Source organism: Leucopleurus acutus, assembly GCF_964270905.1.
Source record: "Leucopleurus acutus genome assembly, chromosome: 19".
In the NCBI taxonomy this organism is placed as follows: Eukaryota; Metazoa; Chordata; class Mammalia; order Artiodactyla; family Delphinidae; genus Leucopleurus; species Leucopleurus acutus.
This window is the reverse complement of record NC_139161.1, coordinates 17,976,066-17,999,586: the sequence shown is the minus strand read 5'-3', so window position 1 is coordinate 17,999,586 and position 23,521 is coordinate 17,976,066. Positions and strand designations below refer to the sequence as shown.

At 59.5% G+C, this 23,521-nt stretch overlaps 1 protein-coding gene across 4 annotated transcripts; it reads right to left on the bottom strand.

The window, feature by feature from the left end:
- Positions 1–9,192: 9,192 nt before the first annotated feature.
- On the bottom strand, positions 9,193–23,051 carry UBTF (upstream binding transcription factor). 4 transcript variants are annotated; one of them, XM_082861386.1, is made up of 21 exons: positions 22,535–23,051; positions 19,910–20,034; positions 18,239–18,414; positions 17,595–17,678; positions 17,342–17,497; positions 14,901–14,965; positions 14,519–14,639; positions 14,026–14,136; positions 13,551–13,684; positions 13,255–13,396; positions 12,937–12,978; positions 12,692–12,805; positions 12,436–12,591; positions 11,932–12,066; positions 11,559–11,669; positions 11,065–11,153; positions 10,772–10,961; positions 9,929–9,976; positions 9,747–9,818; positions 9,506–9,649; positions 9,193–9,420 (listed from the first exon to the last, which is right to left on the bottom strand). In XM_082861386.1, exons 2-21 carry the CDS (start codon positions 19,965–19,967, stop codon positions 9,295–9,297), a joined length of 2,274 nt encoding a protein of 757 aa, XP_082717512.1. In that variant the 5' UTR covers positions 19,968–20,034; positions 22,535–23,051; the 3' UTR covers positions 9,193–9,294. The 4 variants fall into 4 exon arrangements, with proteins under 4 accessions (XP_082717512.1, XP_082717513.1, XP_082717514.1 ...); XM_082861387.1 differs by lacking the exon at positions 22,535–23,051 and adding an exon at positions 21,193–21,580; XM_082861388.1 differs by lacking the exon at positions 22,535–23,051 and adding an exon at positions 20,757–21,017.
- Positions 23,052–23,521: the final 470 nt, after the last annotated feature.

The window sequence follows — 23,521 nt, the reverse complement described above, 5'->3', positions numbered from 1 at the left end:
ACCTCTGATGACTGCCACCTCCCCTCCGCACCTCGCTGCCCAGAGCTCGATGGTGGCATCGGGATCTACCTCTCCCTAAAGCCTAGGCTCACTAAGTCTGGATGGTCCTTCAGGGCCTGAAACCCAAGGGCGGCCTAGTCCTTCCCAAGCCTGAACTCAGGCCCTGGACTCTACTGCCAATCAGAGTCTGGGTCTACAGGAGGCAGCAGCTCCCCCCAGGTCCCCAAAACTCGAACCCCTCTTCGATACCCATGGTGCAATGCAGCAGGGGGAGGAGAAGGAACTCTAAGGCCTCAAAGCAAACCCACAGGGTGTGGCAAAGAACTGCACAGACTCCTAAATACACTCCCCTCCCTTCGCTAGGCTCTCCTCAGAGCCACCTCTGCTTTCAGCCAGGATGTCCACTTGGGGGGGTACTGCTACCAGAAGTAGGAATGGCCCTAGGACCCTACAACCTTCACCCCACTCTATCTTCCCTTGCAATAAGCCTGCCACTACAGAAGGGGAGCAGAGCCCACAGAAATCTAGATCTAAAGGGGCATTTCTAGCCACCATGAGCAAGAGGAGGTAGAGTCCGGTGGGATGGCAGGCCAAGAGTGGGCACTCCCCTTACCTGTTCTTCTTTTAGATAACCACCCTCCCTCCCTCAGGACCAGCCCGGAAGTCTCTCCAAGAGCCCCAAAGTCCAGGAATCCCCACCAAAGGATTCAGAAACAGCGCCCACAGTCCGGGGCCCCTCTGAACGGTGGGTACGAGTTTAAGGAGCTGCCGGCCTAGAGTGGGGTGGGGACTGACAAATGAGCCGGGGGCACTGGGGAGGGTAGGAGGCCGGGCCTCGGCTCTTCCCCCGTCCCTGCGGCACTGCTGCTGCATCATACCAACTGGGGGGAGGAGAGCCGAGCCGCCGGAGGCCGGCGCCGGTCCGGGACAGACCGACCCTTAGAGAGTGGGCAGAGTGGGACGCGTCCCGGCCCCTCTTCCTCCCCGCCCGCCGACAGCCCCGGCCGGCCGGGGAGAGGAGTCCGGGAGGGTGTCTCTATTGTCCCGGGGGCTGGGGCCTGGCTCCCTAACAAAGGCCCCGCGCCCCCTCCCCGGCCGGCCCTGCCCCGCCCAGGGGGGACCCAGACAGGGGGAGAGCGGGGGGCCCCGGCCGGGCCGGGAAGCCGGGGGAAGCCGGGGGAAGCCGGGCGTTTCCGCGGCGGCCCGGGGGGAGGGGAAGGGGCGCTGACCCAGACCTGGGGGGAGGGGGCCCAAGCCCCGCCTCGGGCCCCGCCCCCCGCCCCCCGCAGGCCCCTCCCCCGTCCCCGTCTCCGTCCCGTACTCACCCCGCCCGGGGGGCCGCGCCGGGGCCCGGCGGCCTCTCAGGGCCGCGTCCTCCGGCGGCGGCGGCGGCGGCGGCTGCTCCGGAGCCCCATGTCCGTCGGTCCGTCCTCGCCTCTCCCCGGGGCCCAGGGCCCGGGGCCGGGGGGTCGGGCCGCCCCCCCGCCTCGCCGCCTCACCGGGCGGCCATGGCCCCTTCCCCTCCCTTCTCGTCCCGTCGCCGCCTCCTCCTCCTCACCTCACCCCGCCCGCGCGCAGTCCGCGCGCCGTCCGCGCGCCCCTCCCCCCGCCCCCCACTCCAGCCCGCCTCTCCCGGGCGGGGGGTGCGGCGCGAGCCCGGAGCGCGCGCGCGTGCCGCGACCGGAGGATGGATGGATGGAGCGAGCGAGAACGCGAGCGTGCGCGCGCGCGCCCCTCTCCCCCCTCCCTTCGCGCGGGCGCGAGGCCAAGCGCGAGCGCGCTCCAACCTCCTCCTCTTCCTCCTCCCGCCCCTCCTCAACACCCCGCCCCCGCCCTCCCTTCCTCTTCCTTCTTTCGCTTTCGCGCGCCCAGCGACTGCTCGCGCCTGCTAGAAGGGCCCGAGCGCGTGCATCTGCCCCGCGGCCGCAGCTCGGCAGCATTTGCTCCAGGGGGCGGGGACCGGGCGGGGAGGAGGGGCGCCACGCCGCCGTCCAAAGTACCGGCGGACGGGGACGGGGGCGGGGAGATGGGCGGGGCCTTCGGGAGCCACCTCGGCCAATTGCCGTCTCGCCCCGGCCCTGCCGGCCCAATAGGATGGCGGTGGGTGGAGCGGCGTTCAAGGTGAGGTGCGCGGTGCGCTGGGGGCGGAGACGTTGTGCCGTCCCGGCCGGCTCCGGGGCGGGGGCAGCGGGTGGCGTCGAAAGAGAGCGCCGGCTCCCAGCCGAGCCTGGGACGCCTTCCGGCCCAGGCTCCCCCGCCCTTCCCTCCGGGCTCCCGGCTCTTTTTCCCCCCAGCGCCCCCACCCCGGAGTTCACCCCGAAGCGTGCAGTCGCTTCTGTGAAGAGGCCAGAGTTGAAGTGGGACGCAGCAACTCAGGCCAGAAAACCTGAAGGGGGCTCGTCCGAGCCTCGGTTCCCCGTGTTCCTGGGCGGGTCTCAGCCCACTCCAGGCCTGAGAACCAACAGACGCCCGAGATGAGGGTCCTCCGCTGAGGGCAGAGGCCGAGCTGTGCCAGTCTGAGCGGAGCGCCCTCCCCGCCGTCATCCTAATTTAGATCCCACACCTGCTCGCCTTTCCTGCTTCCGGAACCCACGCTGGACCGCCCCCCCCACCTCTCCTCTCCACAGCTTGCCAGTCAGTGGCCAGACCCTTACTCCGACCCAGTTCTACTCCCCAGTGTGTGCCCATATCCGCGCGCTCTCACAGTCCTTCTTCTGGAGCAAAGGGCCTTTCCCAGCCGCAGTAGGTGCTTAGACTGGCGCTTCCATCTCAGTTACTCTCTGTGTCTGGAGTCCTAAAACGGGTATATGACAGCCCTCTTCCTTCAGAAGATGAGATTAAATGAGGAAAGTCCTAAATCACATACTTTGGGACCATCACTGATTCTTTAGTCTTCAGCAAGCATTTATAGAGGCAGTAGTCCTAAGTGGTTAAGACCAGGAATCATCTGAATTTAAATCTGTGGACTTGACAAACGAACTGGAGCAAACGAGCTCTCTGTTGCCCCAGTTTACACTGTTGTCACCGGGTATAATGATAGTACCTATCTCATTAGGTTGTTGTGGGGATTGACAAGTCAGTGCCTGAGAAACTCGGCTCAGTGTGTTTGATAAATCTTAGCTGTTACTCTTACGGTGCGCTGTTAAGAATTCTTATGGTGCATCCGTGCTGGGATGCAAAAATAAAATAAGACAGTTATACTTCCTCAAGAAGTTCACAATTTGTGGGGTAAACAGACCTGTAGGAAAATAATTGCCAGTGTAATAAGAATAAGAGAGCTCGGGATTTCCCTGGTGGCTCAGTGGTTAAGAATCCGCTTGCCGGTGCAGGGGACACGGGTTCGAGCCCTGGTCCGGGAAGATCCCACATGCTGCGGAGCAACTAAGCCCGTGCGCCACAACTACTGAGCCTGTGCTCTAGAGCCCGCGAGCCACAACTACTGATGCCCGCCCGCCTACAGCCCGTGCTCCGCAACAAGAGAAGCCACAGCTATGAGAAGCCCGCGCACCACAATGAAGAGTAGCCCCCGCTCACTGCAACTAGAGAAAGCCTGCATGCTGCAACTAGAGAAAGCCTGCGTGCAGCAACGAAGACCCAACGCATCCAAAAATAAATAAATTTATTTAAAAAAAAAAAAGTGAAGTGCCCAGGAGTCTGGGCACTGGCTGGAACTTAGGAATGTATGGGGAAATAGCAGGAAGTAAGCAGGGCAGACCATGCAGGACTAAGGGTGTGCTGAGGAGTCTGCGGGCTTTAACCCTACAGGCTGTGAGGAGTCCTCAAGGGGAACTGTTTGCCTTGCATTTTAAGTAGATCACTCTGGAATGTGGAGTCTGGATAGCTTAGAAGTAGTAGGTTTTTGTTATAGCTTGAGATGTGTGGGGTAAAGGAGAGAGAGACCCTGAATACATCATTAACCAAGATGGGGAACTCTGAGGAGGAGATGTGAGGATACAGGACAATGACAAGTTCAGTTTGAGATATGTTGGAGTTACTGTGGAATCAGCTGGTGGAGACTCTCAGAAGGTGTTTGAACTGGAGTCTAGAGCAAAGTAGTGAGGCCAGGACTTCAGGTGTCTCCACAGTGTGAATCAGGAATTCTCCACTCCGATGACCCTGATCTGTTTCTTAGTCTCGGAATATGGGCAATACATCCTGCCCTAAGGAATTTACGTATGCCCAGGAAGCCTTCCTATCTCCTCCCTGTTTACCTAAATCCTTCCTCACTTCACCCCTGGCCACCCTCACAAGAAACTCCTTTAAAACTGGATTGTACTATTCATTTGGCACTTGGCCTGAGCAGTCTGTGGTGGTGACCTCTTTGGGCACGTGCCCGGTCTCCACAGTTAGCACCAGTCAATAAACACTAAGGACTACACTGGTCCAGGCTCTGGGCCTGTGAGCCCAGAGAGACACACAGACCTTGTCCTAGTGGGGCTTACAGCCCAGCAAAGCCTGAAGTGGAAGAAAGATCGAATGTGAAGGCATCCAGGCTGCTGAAGAAACAAATGCATAGAGATCTTTTAGTCAGGGGGTCAGGGGAGGCTCCCTGGAGGAAGTGGTCTTTTAAGTGGAGCCCTGAATGAACTAGGAAGAGAGGTGAAGAGGAACATTCTAGGCAGAGGGAATGGTTATGTGTACAGGCAGAATGTGGGAAGAGAGTGTAGTGTGTTTGAATCTTGGATGGCTTGTGTAGCTGGAGTTGGGCAGAGAGGACAGCAAGGGCACCAGATCCCCCAGGGCATTGTGGGCCCTATTTATTCCCTCATTCAACAAATATTGCCTTTTTTTTTTTTTTCTTTTGGCTGCATTGCACAGCATGTGGGATCTTAGTTCCCTGACCAGAGATCGAACCTGCGTCCCCTGCAGTGCAAGCACAGAATCTTAACCACTGGACCACCGGGGAAGTCCCTCAACAAATAATTCTTGACTGTAAAATGTACGCCAGGCACTTTTAGGTGCTGGGATTACTGTAATGAATGAACAGATACGTTGCCTTCTACTTGGAGAGATAGACAGTGAACAAGTAAACAGATAAGAAACAAGGAGATGCAGAAGAAGGCCTCTCTAGAGAGGGTGGCCAGGGAAGGCCTGTGAGGCGACATTTGAGCTTAAGTCTGAAGGATGGGAAAAACAAACTATCTGTAGTGTTGGGGGAATGGCATTTTGGGTAGAGAAAACAAGTGCAAAGGTCCTGTGGTAGGCATGTTTGAGGAACAAAAGACAGATCCCTTGGCTCGATCCTTGTGAGTGATTAGGAAGAGTGGAGTGAGAGAAGGGAGAGGGGAAACAAGGGTTAGGCCTTTTAGGGTCATTGTAAGACAAGGAGTTGTAAGTGTAAGGTCATCAGATTTGTTTTAAAAAGATAGTTTTGGTTGCTGTGTGCAGAATGGACTGTAGGGGGCAAGAGAGCAAGCAGGAAGACCAGTTTTAGGTCTTCGCAGAAGTTGAGCAATGGTGATGGCCTGAAGAGGATGGGGATGGAAGCAGGTAGACAGATTTGAGAGAGATACGGGAAATGGAACCGACGGGTCTAGGTGAGCGAATTTCACCTCCTTTCACTAAGAGATGAAATAGGGAGCGAGGACTTAAGGATGATACACTGATTTCTAGATTGAATGACCAGATAGTTAGTGATCATCTGGGGTCTTGAGGTATGAGGTGCCTGCAAGATATCCCAAAGGATACACTGAAGTCTGTACGGGTCTGCAGCTTGGAAGAGCGGTCTCTATAGAGACCACCTTTTGGAATGGTTACTATGGGTGGTAACTGGGGGTTCATAGAGTGACTTGAACACCTAGGATAGAATGAGGAGGAGGTGGGACTTCCCCTGGTGGCACAGTGGATAAGACTCCATGCTCCCAATGCAGGGGGCCTGGGTTCGATCCCTGGTCAGGGAACTAGATCCCACATGCATGCTGCAACTAAGCGTTCACATGCCTCAACTAAGGAGCCCACGTGTCACAACTCAGGAGCCCATGTGCTGCAACTAAGGAGCCCACCTGCCGCAGCTAAGACCCCACACAACCAAATAAGTAAATAAAATAAATATTAAAAAAAGAAATAAAATCAATCCCTTATTTATTAAAAAAAAAAAAAAAAAAGAATGAGGAGGAGCAGATGCCAGCAGAGTAGACCAAGAAGTCAAGAGACAGGCAAGTGGGACTTCCCTGGTGGTCCAGTGGTTAAGACTCCACACTCCCAATGCATGAGGCCCAGGTTCAATCCCTGGTCAGGGAAGTAGATCCCACATGCCGCAACTAAGAATCCACATGCCACAACTAAAAGATCCCTTGTGCCGCAACTAAGACCCAGAGCAGCCAAATTAAATTTTTAAAAAAAGAGACAGACAAGTGTCCACTGGGTGTAACTGATGAACATGTTGGTGACCTCAGCGAGTCACCTCAGGGCAATAGTGGGTGGGAGGTGAGGAAATGGGAGACCATGAGGGGCAAGGAGCTTTTCAGAAGTTTGGCCAAGAGTGAGAGAGTGGTGTGGGGTGAAGGGAGAGGTCTTAGATGGCCCTGGGTCGTTAGCCCTTGGTGGTTGCAGGAACCCAGCCAAGGCTTGTGGAGGGAAGGCTGTCTTCCTTAACATCAGGGAGCAAGTCATCTCAGCCCAGCCCACTTCCCATCAGAGGTCTGGGTCATTAGGAAAGTCATTCCTAACCCTGGTGAGGCTGAGGGCTCAAGGTGGGAGGGTTACCCCAACTCCCAAAGATAAGCCCTTGCATGACCATGGTGAACACCCCTGACCCTAATGGTTCATTCATCACCTCTGTTTTTCAAGGCAGTGCATTCCGGGAGAAAATAATGTATCTGTTTCCCAAATTCTCAGGCCTTGGTGGTCTGACAACCCGAGGTGAACAAACTGAATTGAGAAACTACAAGAACAGTAGCACGAAACAATGTGAAGGCAGGCTGCCTACGGAATCGCCAGGGATGAGGAAGATGGTTCTAGAAAGAAGGGGCAAACAAGCTGGCTTCAAGGGTCTTTCCACATTGAGACTGTCCGGTCGCCCCTGTCTCTACTCGCCCTTCATTGAGTCCAGTGATCAGACAGCAGTCAAATCTTTGTTTTTTACTTTATTGTACAAAAAAGGGGAAAACAAAACTTCCACAGTTGGCCTTCAGCTTAGGCAGACACCTCTAAGCCATTCCCTCCCACCTCCCATGATGCAAATTCAAGTTGCAGTTGTTGTTGAAACCTACAAAAACACTTCTTAAATATTAGGAAAAAACCGGGAGATGGGGTGGGAGTGAGGGTCCTCCCACCCCAGCCGTCCCATCCCAGTGCCAAAATGCACCGAGTCACCTCTCACAGCACTAACTCCCCCCCCACCACAGCCCTGTTCGTACTGTAAGAATTTTTCAAATTTTAAAACAGGAAAAAAAAAAAAAGTGCCCCATTCAAAGTTGTTTTTAAATGAAAACACATTCCGCTAAAACAACAGCGCAGGGGCACTCAGGGTAATGGGGTTCTTTGCAGGGGCTCTTGGGAAGAAATAGAACCTTACGGACCCCTGTACCTAATTCCAGGATCCGGACAAAGGGGAGTAGGAGTGGGGAGTGTCCCTCCCTAGCCACCCCCTCCCCCCCACAGCACCATGGCTAAGGCAAAGCAGATGGTCTGCCTTCCTCTGGGAAGGGGACCTACCTTTCCCATCCCACCTCCTAGGTAGAGTTCCCATTCTTCCCCATCCCTTGGCTTCCATTCGGAGGGGAAGGTGGAAATGCACAAAGCCCCAATTAAATAGGTCACTGATGTGATTGTTTTTATTTTAAAAAGAGAGAAGCCAAAATTTAATAAAAAACAAACCAACAAAAATTAAAGCCACAGAGGCAAGGTGGCTTGGCTTATGAAGAATCTGGGAATCAGGGTACCAAAATGAGGGGGGTGGCTGGGAAGGCTTAGGAGCACAGCTTGCAAAAGCAGCTTTTGCAGACCTCTTCCCAAAGCTGTGGATTTGGGGAGGTGGGGCGGGGAAGGGAGCACACCTGAGAAATCAAAGGAAACAGGCGTGGGGTAGCTGCAGGATATGCAGGGGGAAAGACAGGAGGGATGTGTAAGTTAAGAGCTTCCAACACATTTCTTGAAGGCCAGGTTCAGGGCCCAGGGTGGCTGGGTGACCCCTCAGATGAGCTGCAGGGGCCTTTCCCACCCAATCAAAGCTTTAAGCTTCACCTGGTCCGTTCCCCCTCCCCACAGTCCTGCTGGGTACTGGAGACTAGCAGTAGCTCCAATGACCCTGCCAGAGGGAAACCAGTATAGGAAACATCAGAGTGGCTTCAGTACACCCCCCCCAAATTGAATTAGAGATCAAGCAAAGCAGAAGATATGGAGAAAGGGGCCACCCCGGCCCATCCCCACCAGGATCAACGTCTCCCTGGCCCTCACCAACCCTTTTACCAGTTTCACACACTGAGGTGGGCGCCCCCTTCGCTCTTACACGCACAAATGCACATGTGCCTTTGCACACATCCACAGGTGCACCCATGCTATGTATAGGCCGCACACGCACACGCACGCGCGCGCACACACACACACACGCGCACATACACTTTTCCATACGCATCAAGACCGTTTTAAAAAAGTCCCAAACCTACCCCCTAAACCCTCCCTCTCCCAGAAATGACAACAGAGACGGCAGCCGAGGTCGGTAGGAAACGTCTCGTTGACAGCTCAGAGCTTAAAAAAAAAAAATATATACACATATATAAAAAACACTTCTGCCCCCTCCCCGCCGTGAGTGGGTCCAGGCAGCTCCTTCCCGCAGGGGGCAGGAGAGGGCCATGGGGCAGTGCCTATTTTCCCATAGGCGCCCGCCCCCCCCCTCCCATGTTCCCTGCCTCCAGTTCCAACGTAGGGGTCCAGGCTGCAAGCCCCTCTGGAAAGAAAGGGGTCTTTCCCAAGCTTCCACCCTCCCTTGGGTTGGGCTGCAGGTGTAGGGGGCCTCACTGAACTCTTTGGGACCCACCCCCCCATCCCACTCCCAGGTCCATTGTCCATGCCGGAACTGCAAGTGCAGAGGGGGGTGGGCTGGGCCGGTCCAGTGGTGGCTCAGTCTGATGGTTGTGCTCCCTGGAGGGCCCCCCAGGGCTGATGTCTCTGAGGCCGAAGAGTTCTGGCCTGGGCGCCTCCAGTGCCTCCCCCCACCGTATTTTGTTTTTTTTTTTAAAAAAAAAAAAAAAAAGGAAAGAAAGAAAGTGGGGGAGGCCAAGGGGCAGGGGACAGAACATGGGGGAGAAACAAAGGTGGTCAGTCGGGGAGGGGAGCCCCGGGTGGGGCTGAGCCTCAGTTGGAGTCAGAGTCCGAGGAGTCCCCCGAGGAGGAGGAGCTGGAGCTGCTGCCCTCGGACTCGTTGTCCTCATCCTCGTCGTCGTCCTCGTCGTCGTCCTCGTCGTCGTCATCCTCCTCGTTCTGCGAGGCAAGGAGTGTGCAGTCACCAGGTGGCCGTCCTGGCGGGGCCCCACTCTCCCCTCCCACTGGGCCCCGTCCATCCCACCTCATCCCCATCCTCGCTCTCATCCTCGCTGCTGGATTCGGAGGAGTCCCCCCCGTCCTCAGAGGAGTCCCCGTTCTCATCATCTTCCTCCTCCTCCTCCTCCTCCTCCTCCTCTTCATCCTCTTCATCGTCATCCTCAGACTCCTTGGAGGAACGGAAGCGCATCAGTGGTCCCTGCCACACCACTCCAGGCACCGCGGACCCCCTACTCCCGGTCCCCCTTCTGAGATGGGCTCCTTACCGACTTAGACTGCAGGGTCGTCCGGCTGGACTTGGGGTTCGGGCCTCGCAGCTTGGTCATGCTCTTACGTTTCTGTAGGAGAGGATGGGGACGTGGGCAAAGGGAGCAGCCGTGAGTTCTAAACACCCACACCCCGCCCAAGTTCCCTCCTTATCCCAACACCAGCCCGCTCCCAGACTCACATTCGAGATGTACTCTTTATATGCTGCACGGTCCTGGGGAGACAGACTCTGGGGGAGACAGAGAGGGAGGTGAGGGTTGGAACATTACCCAAACCACTGCTGACTGAGCATGCTGGCCAAGTGCCAGGCAGTGGGCTGAGCAATGCCCACCATCCCACCTTCGCCCATCCCAGTCTCCCCATACCTTGGGTCTCTGCAGAGAACCCCAGGGACCTGAGAACACAGCTCAGTGTTTCTGCTTAAGATGCCCTGAAGCCTTTTCTAAGCTACCCTGTCCTAGGACTGTTGGTTTTCACGTCTGTCCTGTTACTCTACCCAAATGGAGGCGCCAGATTCAGGGTCTTCCTCAGCTCAGAGAAGCCCCTCACGATGACTTCCATAGCCTGGCTGCGTCACTCCTCCCCAGAAGCCAAGTCTGGAGCCACTGCCAATGCAGTGGGGCTCACCAGACTTCTGAAACACTTAAACCCTGCTAATTTCCTGGGTCCTTGGCCAACCTGCCTGGGTGGCCGGGGAGGACACCAGTGACTCTCCCCACTTTACAGATCTGACTGCTCAAGCAAGGCACAGAAAGGAAGCTCAGAGGCTAGGGGCTGAGCCAGAGTCTAGGAGAGGTCCCCTGGTCCCAGCTGGAGGGAGGAAAAGGCAGTCTGGTTTGGATTTTCCCACTCACTAGCTGTGTGACCTTGGCTAAGTTACTTAACCTCTCTGAGCCTTGGTTTCCTTATCTTTGATAGTAATCATTACCCTGAAGGACTGCTGGAACACTGAATGAAATCATGAATGCAGACCAGCCACCACGATGCTTCCGTCTTCCTTCCTAGGGTCCCCCGGCCCTCTCACCTTGACCCAGAGGTCCAGGTGCACTTTGTACTGCTTCTGCTGCTCCTCGGCCTGCTTTTTGTAGTGCTCCTTCTGGCTCTGGGAGATGCGCTGCCAGCGGCTGCCAATCTCCACCATGCGCTCCTTCAGTGGCAGGTGGTTCAGCTGCCCGTTGGACAGAAGCTCCTGGGAGAACTTCTGGTAACCGTTCCTGGGAGGCGGGGGTGTTGCAGGGAAGGTCAGGAGGCCAACCAAGCGGCCGCCCTGCCCTGACCCTCCCCATCCCTAGGGTGAACTCCAGCCCCCGGACTCACATGGGAGGCTTCTTGGGTTCTCCCTGGAACTTCATCTTCTTGGATGAGTTTGCAGCAGCCGGGGGTGCCCGCCTCTCACTCAGCTCTCTCTATGGGGACACCCGGAAAGGTCACACTCATCCTCCCGCCTGCCCCATGCCATCTGACCCTCCTTTTGTGTACCAGGAAGGAGGAGAAACTGAAGCACAGCCAAGGAGCAACTTCCTAACAACTCACACCTGTGTCAGGCAGGCACTGCCGTCTGAAAGCGCTTTCATAACTGCACTCACACGACTAGCATCGCTGCCCTCGTTTCAGTGATGCGTCACTGAGGCTCACACAAGGAAGTTAAGAGACTTACTTAGGGTCACACGACCCAAGCTGGGACTTCTGGCTCCAAGTCCCACGCAGTGAGGAGAGCCGCCCACCCAGGAGGGTGCTCCTGAGTTTTAAGTGGAGAGAGGTGCCCCAGCTCCATCCTGCCCCACCGCGCTAACCAGAAGCCCTCTTTCTACCTCGTATCGCTTTTGGTCTTCGGCCGCCTTCTTAATCCACATTAGTTTCTCCTTCTTTTCCATGTTGTTCCAAGTCATCTCCATGGCTTTCAAGGCCTTCTCCCGGTCGTTCTGGGGACAGACAGGGGTGTCAGCTGTGGGAAGGGTCACCTAGGGCTGGAGCGGGTCTGCATGGGCGGTGGCAGAACAACCCCTTTCCTATGAAATTAACAATAAAGCAACTACTTATCCAGAAAAAAAAGAGAAAGAAAAAGAAAATGGAAAAAGCAGAAAAACAACAACAACACACCCGCACACCCACACCCCAAAAGAAAGAAAAAGAAAAGAAAGGAAAGAAAAAAGCCCGAACAACCCCTTTCCCACTGCCTGCCACCTTGAAGCGGGCCAGGTAGTCGCCGATGACACTCTGTTGCCAGATCTCCTCGGCTCTTTTGGGCGACTCTGGCAGCTTGCCCGGCTTCCTCTCTGACTGGGCCTTCAGTGCGGCCTCCCGGGCCTTGTACTTGGCCTGCGGAGGGGCGGCAGAGGCGTCAGCCTTCCGGCCACCCCCAGGGGGCGCACGTGGCTCGTCCAGCAGTTGGAGGCTCTCCCCGCCACCAGCAAGGGTGGGGTGAGCAGAGGCGTGGGCCGCTGCAGATGTCTCCGGCCAGGGGCACAAGCCGCCCCGCGGCCCTGCTCCCCAGGGAGCTCACAGCCCACAGCTGACAGCTTCCCGCCTTCCGGCTCGCTGGGTTCCCAGCCCCACCATCTGCGCCCAGGCACCCTTGCGGCTCACACCCCACACACACCTGGGGCAGGGTGAGGAAGTACGGCTAGCCCCCAGGGGAGAAGCAGCCCAGACTCTGCCCGGCAGCCCCTCCGGTCTTGCAAGCCTGACCTTTTTCTTCTCTGACAGGTCGTTCCACATGCGGGCCAGCAGGCGGGTCAGCTCGCTCTCTGAAAGCTCAGGCCGCTCTTCCTGCAGCTGCCGCCGCTTTTCTTCCGAGAAGATGAACATGGCTGACACGGGCCTCTTGGGCTTCTCCGAGCCACCCTTGTAGATGTGCAAAGAGGGTCGGGGTCCACGGGGTGCTCACGGGGAGCCCTGCCTCCCCCCCTCCCCCAGGACCTGCTTGGTCGTGCCCCCTGCCCACCTTGCCCCCTTCCTGGGAGGGCTTCTTGGAGGCTGGGCTGGTGGCTTGCTTCTTGTTGATGTTCAACATCTTCTCCTCCCCCAGGACCCGCTGCTGTTCCTCCTCAGGCAGGCTCTGCTTGGGGAGAAGGGGCACCATGGGGCTGAATGTCTGGTCCCCAGGCTGCTTCCTGGTTGTCTTAAGGGCGCTGCTCACCAATTCCCCGGCCTCTCTCTGCCCGCTGCCCTCCCGAAAGAAACACTCACCTCTAGAAAACGAAGCAGTTCCACCTCATAATCTTTCTTTTTCTGGGGAAGGAAGGGGAGTCAGGGTCAGTACGGGGGCAGCCTCACGGGAGGGGGACAAACAGTAGCCCTCAGCAGACCTTCCAGAGCCTGGACAGGGCCTAGTCTCCCTCCATAGATGGCAAGCGCGAGGCCCGAGAATCTGCCTGGATCAGCCCAGATGCTAAGCCTAGCACACCATGTCTGAAGCAGGTGCCCAGGGGTCAGACCTCATGCTTCAAAACCCCAAGGCCCTCCAGGAGTCCTCCCTCTCCAGGGCTGGCCCCTGCCACAGCTCACCTGGTCGCACTTCTTGTGGTAGGCGTCCTTCTCCTTCTGGGACAGCAGCTTCCACTGCTGGCTGCACAGCACCATGCGCTCTGTGCTGGGCACGTCCTTCATGTTGGCCATCAGCTCTGCGCAGTACAGCGAGTAGCTGTTCCTGTCACAACCGGCAGCAAGGGAGGAGCGGCCCTGTGAGCGACCTGGGAGGCCCAGGGCGGCAGCCCCCTCACTTCCAGAGCCTGGGCTGAGGCCCTTCCCCAACCCGGCTCCCTAGCTGCCCACTCGCCCACCCACCCCAGGGCAGCGCTCACGGAGGTGGCTTGGTGGGTCGCCCGTCAAACTTGTCCTTGAGCTGGCGTTCGGCCTTGGTGAGGGTGGACTTGGTGATGCCCTCCTCACTGATGTTGAGCTCGGGGTGCTTCTGGATATAGTCACGCATAATCTCCTGCAGAGCGAGGCGGGGGGGATGGAGGGCAACGGGGTGTGGGGTTAGCTGGGGCCGGGGGGGTGGGGGAGAGCCGCTGGGAAGGGGAGGCAGGGAGCAAAGCTGGGGGGTGGCCGCGTGTCTGCTGTGTCACCCGAGACGTGGTGCCCTGCCCTGCCCTAGCCTGAGATCTCATGGGGGGGCGGGGCGGGGAAGGTAGGGGCAGAGGTGAGGGGCCCGAAGGCCCCTCCCTCAGCGGTAGGACGGGGAGAGACCGCCTGCCGCAGAGTGCGGAGGCCGCAGAGTCAGAGGGCAGAGGCTCGTGAAGAGCCGGGCGGGGAGGAGCGCAGCGGAAGCCTAACCTCGTACTCCTTCCGCTGCTCCAGGGCCTTATGAATCCATTTCAGCCTCTTTTTGTCCGAGAGCTGAGACCACTGCTTCCCCAGGGAGTCCTTCACCTCCTTCGTAGTGGCCTGCAAACCAAAAGCCGTCAGACACACACAGGCAGCCAGGGGCAAGGGGGGAGGGGCAGGGGAGGGGGACACAGAGGCCCCCGCCCCCTCAGGCCACAGGAGGTCACGAGAGTGTCCCCCACAGGCCAGGAGGGGAAGGCAGAGAGGCGGCGGGGGTGGGGTGGGGTGGGGCGGGGGGTCCCGCCTGGGTGCAAAGGGACAGGCTCACACACGCACACATGCACACACTCGCACGCCAGCTGGCCCAGGCCCTGTCCATGCAGCCCACCCCTGGGGAGGGGCCTCCTCTCCTGCTCCCCTGCACCGTGCCCGGCCGATCTGGCGCGGCTCCCCCTTGCCACTACCGTGCGCCCTCCCTGCCACCCCTTGGCCGGACACTCACGTCTGGCCGCACTTTGAGGTACACCTTCTTCTCGTGGGTGTACCACAGCTGCTGGGGGGTTTTGGGCTTCTCAGGGATGTCCGACTTCTTGGCGTTCTGGATTAGGTCTGGGTGATCCTCCCTAGCCAGGGCACGGGGAGCAACAGTCAATGGGGGGAGGGGATCCTGCCAGGGCAGACCCAAGCTAGCTGCCCCACCCACCCAGGCTCCTTGGCCTATCAGCTGGCCTATCAGCTCCGGTCCCTCCCCTTGAGCCTAAGCCATTAGGGTCTACAGGTGACCCATCCATCTTCCGTGCCTCAAGTGCCAGGTTCTGGCCATTGCTACCCTCTCCTGCCGCACCCAGCACCCTGTGGCCCTCCTCTGGGCTCCACTGCCTTACCTGAATCGGGCGAGGTTTCGCTCAAACTCCTGTTTCTCCCTCTGGAAGTCCTGAATATATTTCATCTGGGGGGAGGAGGCGACGGGGTCATCCACAACCCAAGGCCTGAGCTACAAAACCCACTAAGTCCTCCTTGCTAGCTATTCTGCCTCCCAGTTGGTGATGTATACAGAGGCTGTCACGAGCAGGAAAGGGACGGCGGTCTGCCTTCCAGCGGGCTGAGGATGGGGAACTCAACCGTAGCCCAGACAGCGGGAGCTACAGGGTCTCCCAGAACACATCCTACATCCTATCCCCTCCCTTTAAGAAAGGGAAAGAGTCCCGGGAAGGGGACATGGCATTATCCAGTCACACAGTATGCAGCGACAGGGCTGGGACTCCCCGCAACACTACCCCTCTGCCTTTCCCCAATGCCAGGACACTCCCAGGGAGAGTCAGGAGAAAATGTAGGCCTTGCTCATGTCGCGCTCTCCTCCCGTGTCTGGGGCAGCTAATAGTAATCTGCCCCCTCAGAGGTGGCCCACAGGGCAAGCGGCAGGCTGAGTCCTGCTCCAAAGGGAGATCGCATTGAAGGGAACCCAGAGCGAATTCCTGTATCTGGATTCTTTCCCCCCATCTGCTACCTTTGGGTCCCTGGCTGTCCTTGGCGATCCTGACACCATCCCCACCCCCACCCCCTTCCTCAGTCATTGCCAACTTCCCTTCCTCTGATCCCTTCTTCCAGGCTCCTGGCTCTTTGGCTCCTTGAGCCCTCCCTCCCCCAGCCCCGTCATTCTCCTTTGCTGTTTGGCTTCCCTTCCTTCGCCCGCACCGGCTTCTATCAGCCTCCTCCCTTCCCACCATCCCACCTCCAGCCCGGTATCCTTCCTGCCTCTCCACACCCCTCACTCTGACTTCCTTTCCAGCCTGTCTCTTTCCCTTCCTCATCTACATCCTGTCCTGGCTCCCACTCAATGTCCATCTTTCCTTTATCCCTTTTCTTCCCAAATTCACAAATGAGTTAGCACTGGAGGCGGCCAGCGTCTCAAACTGATTGAGCGCAACCCCTGCCTCTCATCAGGCGCAAGAAGCGAGGCAGCTCCACTTCCCTCCGAGGTTCCCGCAGAAAACCGGGAGCAGAACCCAGCCCGCTCAGCCCCCGTCGCAGCCCTCCTCACACAAGACAGCAGCTTTGACAGCCGGAAGGCACCACCCAGACCAGGCTCACTCTCCACACCTCAGATCAAGACCAGGCCGGAAGGACTGAAGTAACTTACCGAAGGGCACATACACAGCGATTCAGCGGAAGCCAGGAGAACAGGCTCAAGGCCTGTGTCCCCTGGGCCGGCACTCTGTCCACTCTACCACGGAGTTTCTTCTATCCCTCCCTGAACCTGAGACCCTCTGCCTCTCCCTCCCACCCCGCGGAAATGTCTCGGTGTTACGTGTACAGTCAGTTCTGTGACGGCCCCATCGTAGGGGTCAAGAATAGCTCCAGTGATTCATACTCCGGCTTGGCTCAAGCAGTAGTTGCAGACAGCCGGAGCTACCCAGCCAAGCTAGCTCCTTTTCTGGGTACAGAACAGGCCATGTGAGCCCGAAGCCAGGGTGTGCAGACCAGGAAGAGGGCTACTCCCAGCGCTGGTGCCCTCCCGAGAGCTGGCTGCCTGCAACTCTGTGTCCTCTCCCAGCAAATAAATGTGCCCTCTTGTCTCTCCTGCTGCCCCTTGCCAACATCTCTCCCTGACTCCATCTCGCCATGTAGCATCTCCTCTGTGTGTGGGTCTCTCTCCCCACCCCACCTCACTCGTGTCCCAGCTGCAGTGCTTTGCTGTCTATCTCTGCAAGGTACCGCATGATCTCACTGTGCCGTGTCCACCCCTGCCTGGGAGGCTGGGCAGCCCCTGCCCAAGGTTAACGGGCTTGAGGGTCTGGGAGAGCGTGAGGCCACGAGGGACAATGTGTGCAAGGGGAAGCCCGCCCATGTAACCTGTGGACGTGGCAGTGGGAAAAGCACTAGGCAGGGAACCTGAACACTAAACCGGAGTCCTGGGACACGATACCCTCCCTCCTGCACCCCCGTTCATTGCCCACAAAATGAGGAGAACCCAGCCTCCCGGGGTTACCTCTATAAGCATCGAACGAGACCATGTGGGGAAACAGCAGAAGTGAATAGCTCTGCAGGCCTAACAGTGAGGACGTGTGTGTGAAAGAACACTACGGGTTTTGCCTGCCTCCGTCAGGGTTACACCTGCAGCAGTGCCCACGCCGGACAGTGTGTGGGCCTGGGAGAGGGTGATCAGGTGTGGCTGCCCAAGGCCCTACCCTGCTCAGCTGATCCACCCATGCCCCTGATGCCAGGTCCCTTGGTCTAAGCCCTCACCACCCCCGACAGATGACCTACACCATACCAGCTGCTCCCGGCCTTTTCCCTCCCCGCACCTTGGTCCCCCTCCCCCCACCTTCTTCTTCTCCGGCAGCTCTTTGTATTTCTTGGACAGAATCTTGGTCAGGTCCAGGTTGCTCATCTCGGGGTGGAGTTTTGCGTACTTGGCCCGCTTCTCCATGAAAAAGCGGAAATAAGGGGTCAGGGGCTTCTTTGGGAAGTCCGGGTGTTTCTGGAAGGAGGGACAAGGACATGGTCAAGGTGAGACACGGGCCATTCTTTGGACCTTGCCTCTCCAAACCTTTGTGCTCCTTCTCCTGGAAACTCACCTTGAGTTTTTTGCCTTTGTAAGGGTTTTTAACATGTTCCTGAGCATCGAGGATCAATTCTGTCAACGTACGGAACTTCCTCACCTGGAGGAAGAAGGGAGGTGAGTGGAAGGGGAAGTTCCGAAGAGGGGGACACCACCCAGGAACGAAGCCTTGTTTCCCAACGGGCCTTCTTTACTTTCCACTAGACTGAAGTTATCAAAGGAGGAGGGCAGGGGCCGACAGTGACACAACTCAGGCAGCCCTGACACCCAGGCAGACACCCAGGCACTGGTCTGTGCTTACTACAGAGGCCCAGGCAGTCAGTACACAGCACAGGACAGCAACAAGGCGACCGCCTGACCTCGAAATGGTTGTTCATGTCAGCACCTCATTCAAACAGCTCAGGCAACAGACGCTCTAAGACGGTAAGTATTCAAGGCCACACAGCTAGAAAGTGGCAGAACTGAGAAGTCTTGGCCAGTGCTGTCAACCGTGCCACCTCCCGAAATGCACAAGGGCGACCACAAGAGCACCTTGCCTACTCTCTTTCCTTCCTGTTTATAGACTTCTGTTCCATCTCCTCCACCAGGAAGGTTGAGGCAAGGGTCAGTGTAGATGTGTGTTTGAATGTGTCAGGAAGCATGTGGGGGGGGATCCGTTACCTCGTTAGAAATCTCCACCCATTTGAGCTTGCACATGTCTCCAGAAAAGTCTTTAAATGCTACTTTTTCCCAGTCCATATGTGACTCGGTGGTTTTGAACTTGGAGCTGTCATTGGATGGAAGGTTGTTCTTCATGCATTCCAGCAAAGTCAGCATGTCTTCCTGGGACCAGCGGTCTGGGGAAGGGTAAGAAAAGCCATCATGCCTAGCTCATGCCAGCCCCCATCTGCTCCCCAGTCCTTAAGCACTCAACCCTTCCTTCCCAGAGCATCCCAGACCCCGATTATTTCCCATCTGAAGGCATACACAAGACATGGCCTGGCCTTAAGGAAAAGCCATGGCCATACGGATTAGAGTGGGGACTCCAGTCCAGACAGCATCAGGCCTAGAAACCCAGACGTGGACTCCAGTCTGGCTTACTTCAAAGCTATTATCATTTCTAACACGCCAGCCTGACACGGGTTACAGTTTACTGTAGCGAAGTGGGGGGAAAGGACGCTACAGTGATTTGGGACACTGCTGGAGAACAGCTAGCTTATCGGAGAAGGAAGGGAAGGAGGGAGGCAACACATCTAAACGTGAAGCTAAATTCAATCCACGTTCTAGGTGGCTACCCTAAATGTGCAGACGGAGGAAGGGGTGTGGGCAGTAAGGAGAACCCATGCTGTTCTCCCAGCAGAGCTAGAAACTAGCGTTAGAGGCGTGAGTATTCCACCATCCTACCCCTCCTCTCAAAGAGGACCAAAGGAGAATTTGGGGTAAGTAAACCAATGGTAGAACCATATAGAGCAGCTGTGAGGCAAGGCAGGCAGGTGGGCAAACGCTCCCAGGGCCCTGCTCCAGGGAGACACCGCCCCTCTGCTCCCTCCCCTAGAATTCTGAGTTGTCTTCTCAGCCCAACTCCCCATGCAGGCAAAAAACAGAGTCTGGACCAGCTATTTCCAGCCACTGAAAGGTAGCTCCAGTGAGGCCTCTCTGGAGGGTGGCTACCCTGGAAAGTGAGCTGGGAGGACAGCTATCCAAGGCTAGGAGTCAAAAGGGCTCTTGTATTTACATCTGGTAACCTGGGCCAGGGTTTCCACAGATGGGTCACATGAACCCATAATCCCCTCTCTTCTCAATGTCCCACAGGCATTGCCAGATGCTCAGATTCATCCTACCCCCTGCCACCCTACACTGGATCCCCACTGGGTGGGGTAGGGTGTAGTTATTTATCTTTGAGGCCTCAAGCCATCAAAACACCCTTTCTCTCCAACCTGCCTCACCAAAAACTGTCCTCTTCATAACAATAAAGAACCTGAAAAGCCTCCCCAATCCCTCTCATCTCCCCCTTCCTCCACATTCCTCATCTTCCCTCCCGTTCCAGGACACTGTTGGGGACACACTAGAGCTGACTGGGAACCCCAGAAGGAAGACTTGCATATGCCTCCTTCTCCCCCTCTGACGTGGGGGTAATGGAGTGTGAAAAATACAGTTTATAGGTTCAAGGCCAAATAATTTGGGTTTAGCCAAACCCCCAGTGTAAGGGATGTTTGACACTCAAGCCGCTCTCTCTCGTATCATTTCAGAGAATGCAAACTGGAGAAAACCTTTAGAAGGGGAGTGGGCCTTGCAAACCTACGTGAGAAAAGAGGATTTAAGTTAAAGAGGCCTGAGGGTCGGGGCTCCTACCTTGGCCTTTGGGGGCGGCCATTTCCAGGTCTGTGGGGCAGTCGGCTTCTCCGTTCATTCTCCAGCCGTCTAGCCACCTCCTCGGTCGTGCTGGCCAGGCAAGCCGGGGTCAAAGCCACCTCACCCTTTAGAAGAGACACCAGTCCCCATTCAGGCGGGCTGAGAGGTGGGGGACTGTCTATCCCTCCCTCCCCCAAAGGGAAGGGGGACATAAGCCCACACTCTCAGAGAAACCCAGCCAAGACTCTAGGAGGCTTAATGAGTTGGTGGGGGTGGGAGTGCACTCCTCCTCTACCTCCTAACCACGCGCCCCCCGCCCCCAGCCCCTACAGCCCCGCTCCTCGGCGTGCGCCCTCCCCTGCCCACGCGAGAGACTGCTCCCAGCTCCCGCGTGCAGCTATAGCACCCGCCCTCCGCCCTCCTTCCCCCACCCCGGCCAAAAAAAAAAAAAAAAAACTCCTCCTCTTCTGTGCGCCCCGCCCCGGGGAGGCCCCAGGCTGGAGGGCGGGGGAGGAGGAAGGGCGGGTAAAGGGCGCGCGCGGCCGCGGAAGCGGGCACGCGCTGTAGTCTCCTCCTCCCGCTCCCCCCCGGCCGGTTCCCCCCGCCTCCGCAACCCGGCGGGGACCCGGACGCAGCGCAGCCGCCGCCGGCCCCGGAGCGCAGCGGCCGCATCGCCCCCGGGGACCGGATCCGGATTCCCGCCGCCCTCCCCCTCGGGCTCCCGACGCCGTCCCCGCCCGCCTGGGCGGGCGAGCAGCCGGAGAGAAGCGGCCTGGCCTGCCCCCCGCCCCCGAGCCACCCACCCCGGCCAGAGGCGCCGCCACCGCCCAGCCACCCCGACGCTCACGGAGGAGCCCGGCGCAGAGGCGCGACCACGGCGGGAACCACCGCCTCCTCCCCCGAGCCTGCGGCCCAGCCCCGCCGGCGCCCCCGCCCCGGCCTCCGGGGAGCCGAGCCAAGGAGAGGGCGGGAGGACGGCGGCCGGGAGGCGGGGGAGCAGCGCTCACCGGCCCCGCCGCCCCCTCCGGCGGCCGGAGAGAACTGCGCCTGCCGGCTCGGAGAAGCGCGGGCTCCTCCGCCTGCGGCCGGGGCTCGGCTCGGGCCTCGCTTCCTGCCCTCCCCTCCCCCGGTTCTCGGCGTCCTCTCCAGTGCCCTGGTCCTCTCTCGCCCAGTCCCCTGCCCGGAGGTCGCCCCGGGTCTCCTCCGGGTGTCCACCGCCCCCACGGCTCGCTCCCCGCCGCCCGGCCCCGACCCCGGCGCGCGTCCTCAGCCGCCTCGGTTACCCGGCGCAGCGCGGCCTCCGGGCTTCCCGCTCCGGCGGCTCCCTCCCCGGCTCTGAGCGGCGGCGCCCTCCCCCGCTCGGCCGGGCACAGCCGCAGCTCCCTCCCGCGGCGGCAGCGGCTCCTCCTCCGGGCGCGGCGGCGGCGGCGGCGGCGGCGCTGGGGCGGCGGCTGCTGCTGCTGCTGTGGCGGCGGCGGCTGTGGCTGCTGCCTGCTGCTCCTCGCGGCGAAAAGCACAAAGCACAGCGCCCTCCGCCTGCAGGCAGCCCGCCCGCCGCCCGCCCGCCGGCCCCGGCCTCAGCTCGCACACCCCCCGCCGCCGCCGCAGCCTCCGCCGCCGGAGCGGGGAGGAGGAGGGAGAAAGGAGGAGGAGCGGGAGGGGGGGCGGGAGAAGCGGGGCAGCGAGCGCGTCCTTCCCCGTAGAGCGCACACCGACCCCCGGGGAGCGAGCGCCAGCCCGCCCGCCTCGCCGGCTCCGCTCCCTCCCACAGCCTGCCCGGGCGGGCTCCGCGGGGGGCAGCTGGGAGGAGGGGCGGGAGCTGGGGGGACCCGGGCGGCCGAGGCGGAGGGAAGGAAGGAGGGGAGGGGGGTGGTGGTGGTGATGGTGGTGGTGGTGGTGGTGGTGGCGGCGGTGGCGGCGGCGGCGGCTGCCGCCGCCGGGGAGGGGGGGGGCCGGGGCAGGGAGACACGCAGCCGCCCGGATGGCGGCGGGGCTCGGAGCCGAGGCAGGCGGGCGGGCGGGCGCCGAGAGCGACCTCGCCAGACCCGCGGGGGAACTAACAGGCTCGGCCGGCGCGGGAGGGAGGGCGCGAGGTGCGGCCGCGGAGAGGGTGCCCGGAGGGCCCCCAGGCGGCCGTGGAGGCTCAGGGGTCGGCTGCAGCCCCGCTCCGGAGCTCTCTCCCCAGTCTTCCCAGCTCAGATTCGGGCTTCCACTCCAGCCCTCATACGCACCCCTCGCCCGCCTCGCTGAGCGGGCGGTCCGCGCCCACCCTTATCCCCGGAGCGTAGCCACCGGCTCGGGGCGCACGCACGCCGATCGCGGCGCCAGGCTTCGGCGTCTGCCTCGCGGTCGCCTAGCTGCCGAGCAGCACACACACGAAACTTTCAAAAAAATTATCCCTACAAAATATTCTCCTTGCTAATTAAAAAAAAAAAGTCTCCTTTGCTCCTTAAACCCCGCAAACGGCGAGGGGGCGACGGGCTCCGGCGGAGGAGCCTCTCTGGGAGCTGGTTCAATCCAGCCCGGCATGGCTCCCCAGGCCTGCCCGGGCGCATGGAGATCGGCGCCGCCACCACTCTCAGCAACCCCTCTCCCCCGAAATCGGCGGCGCCGGGGCTCACTTACCGAGCGTGTGAATGGGAGCGCGGGCCAGGGGCACCTTAGGGGTGCGGCGGGCCGAAGAGCCGAGCCGCAGCTCCGCCGCAGCCGACGCCGGGGCAGCAAGTCGCCAGACAAAGCCCGAGATGGCGAAGCGGAGCGACGGCTAATGGCGAGCCCCACGCGCCGCGCTCCGCCCGCCCCGCTCCGCCCGCCCGCCCGCCCGCCTCGGCGCAGCGCAGCGCCGCTCCGAGCGCTCGCCCGTCAGAGCCGCCTCGGCGCCGCCGCCGCCGCCTCCCGGGCCACCCGGGCCTCGCCTGGCCCCTCCGCCTCCTCCGGGCGGCTTAGCCTCACCCCTTCCCTCCCACCGCGCTGGGGGCTGCACGAAAATAAAAAAAAAAGAAAAGGAAAAATGCTTTTTTTTTTTTTTTTTTCCTTTGGTAGGGCGGGCGTGTTGAGACTTTCGGATCTTTTTGCCCCCAGCTCGCACTCACCTGCGGAGCCGCCGGGAGGGCTGGGGGTGGGGGCGCGCGGGGCTGGAGCCGGCAAGCGCGGGTTGAAAGCTAGCCAAGCTCTGCAGCGCCCGACCCGGGCGTATACGCCGCCGCCAGTCCCCGCAGAGAAATCGTCCTCCTACCCCCGCCTCCATCGCTCTGCGTTTCTCTTCCAATCAGCCGATCGCTTGGCGGCTCCTCCATTCTCCGGCCAAGCCCGATGCCTAGAGCGAGCTCCACTCCTCCATCTGCTCGCCCGGCTCCTCGCTCCCCTGCCGCGGCCGGCGAGACGACGTGGGGACGGAGGGGGATTTGCGAGGGAACCTGCGGCTTCCCGGTCCCATTGCTCCCTCCCCGCTGCCTCCTGCCTCCTGCTTCTCTCCTGCGTCTTTCCAACTCTCCCCTGTCGCCACTGGTGTGTGTCTGAGTGTGTGCGCGCTTTTTTTTTTTTTTTATTGCTCTTTGCTTTTGCAACCCTGGAGCCAAGTGGGGGGGGATAGAAAGGGGGGTGTTACCAAAA

What these genes read in the sequence shown, in the direction of transcription:
- UBTF (XM_082861386.1), bottom strand. Translation starts at nt 19,967, where the DNA reads ATGAACGGAGAAGCCGACTGCCCCACAGACCTGGAAATGGCCGCCCCC. An exon ending in ACAAAGGCAAAAAACTCAAG is followed by an intron (nt 17,498 to 17,594) that starts GTGAGTTTCCAG and finishes CCCTCCTTCCAG; the next exon opens with AAACACCCGGACTTCCCAAA. An exon ending in ACCACAAGAAGTGCGACCAG is followed by an intron (nt 12,979 to 13,254) that starts GTGAGCTGTGGC and finishes TTCCTTCCCCAG; the next exon opens with AAAAAGAAAGATTATGAGGT.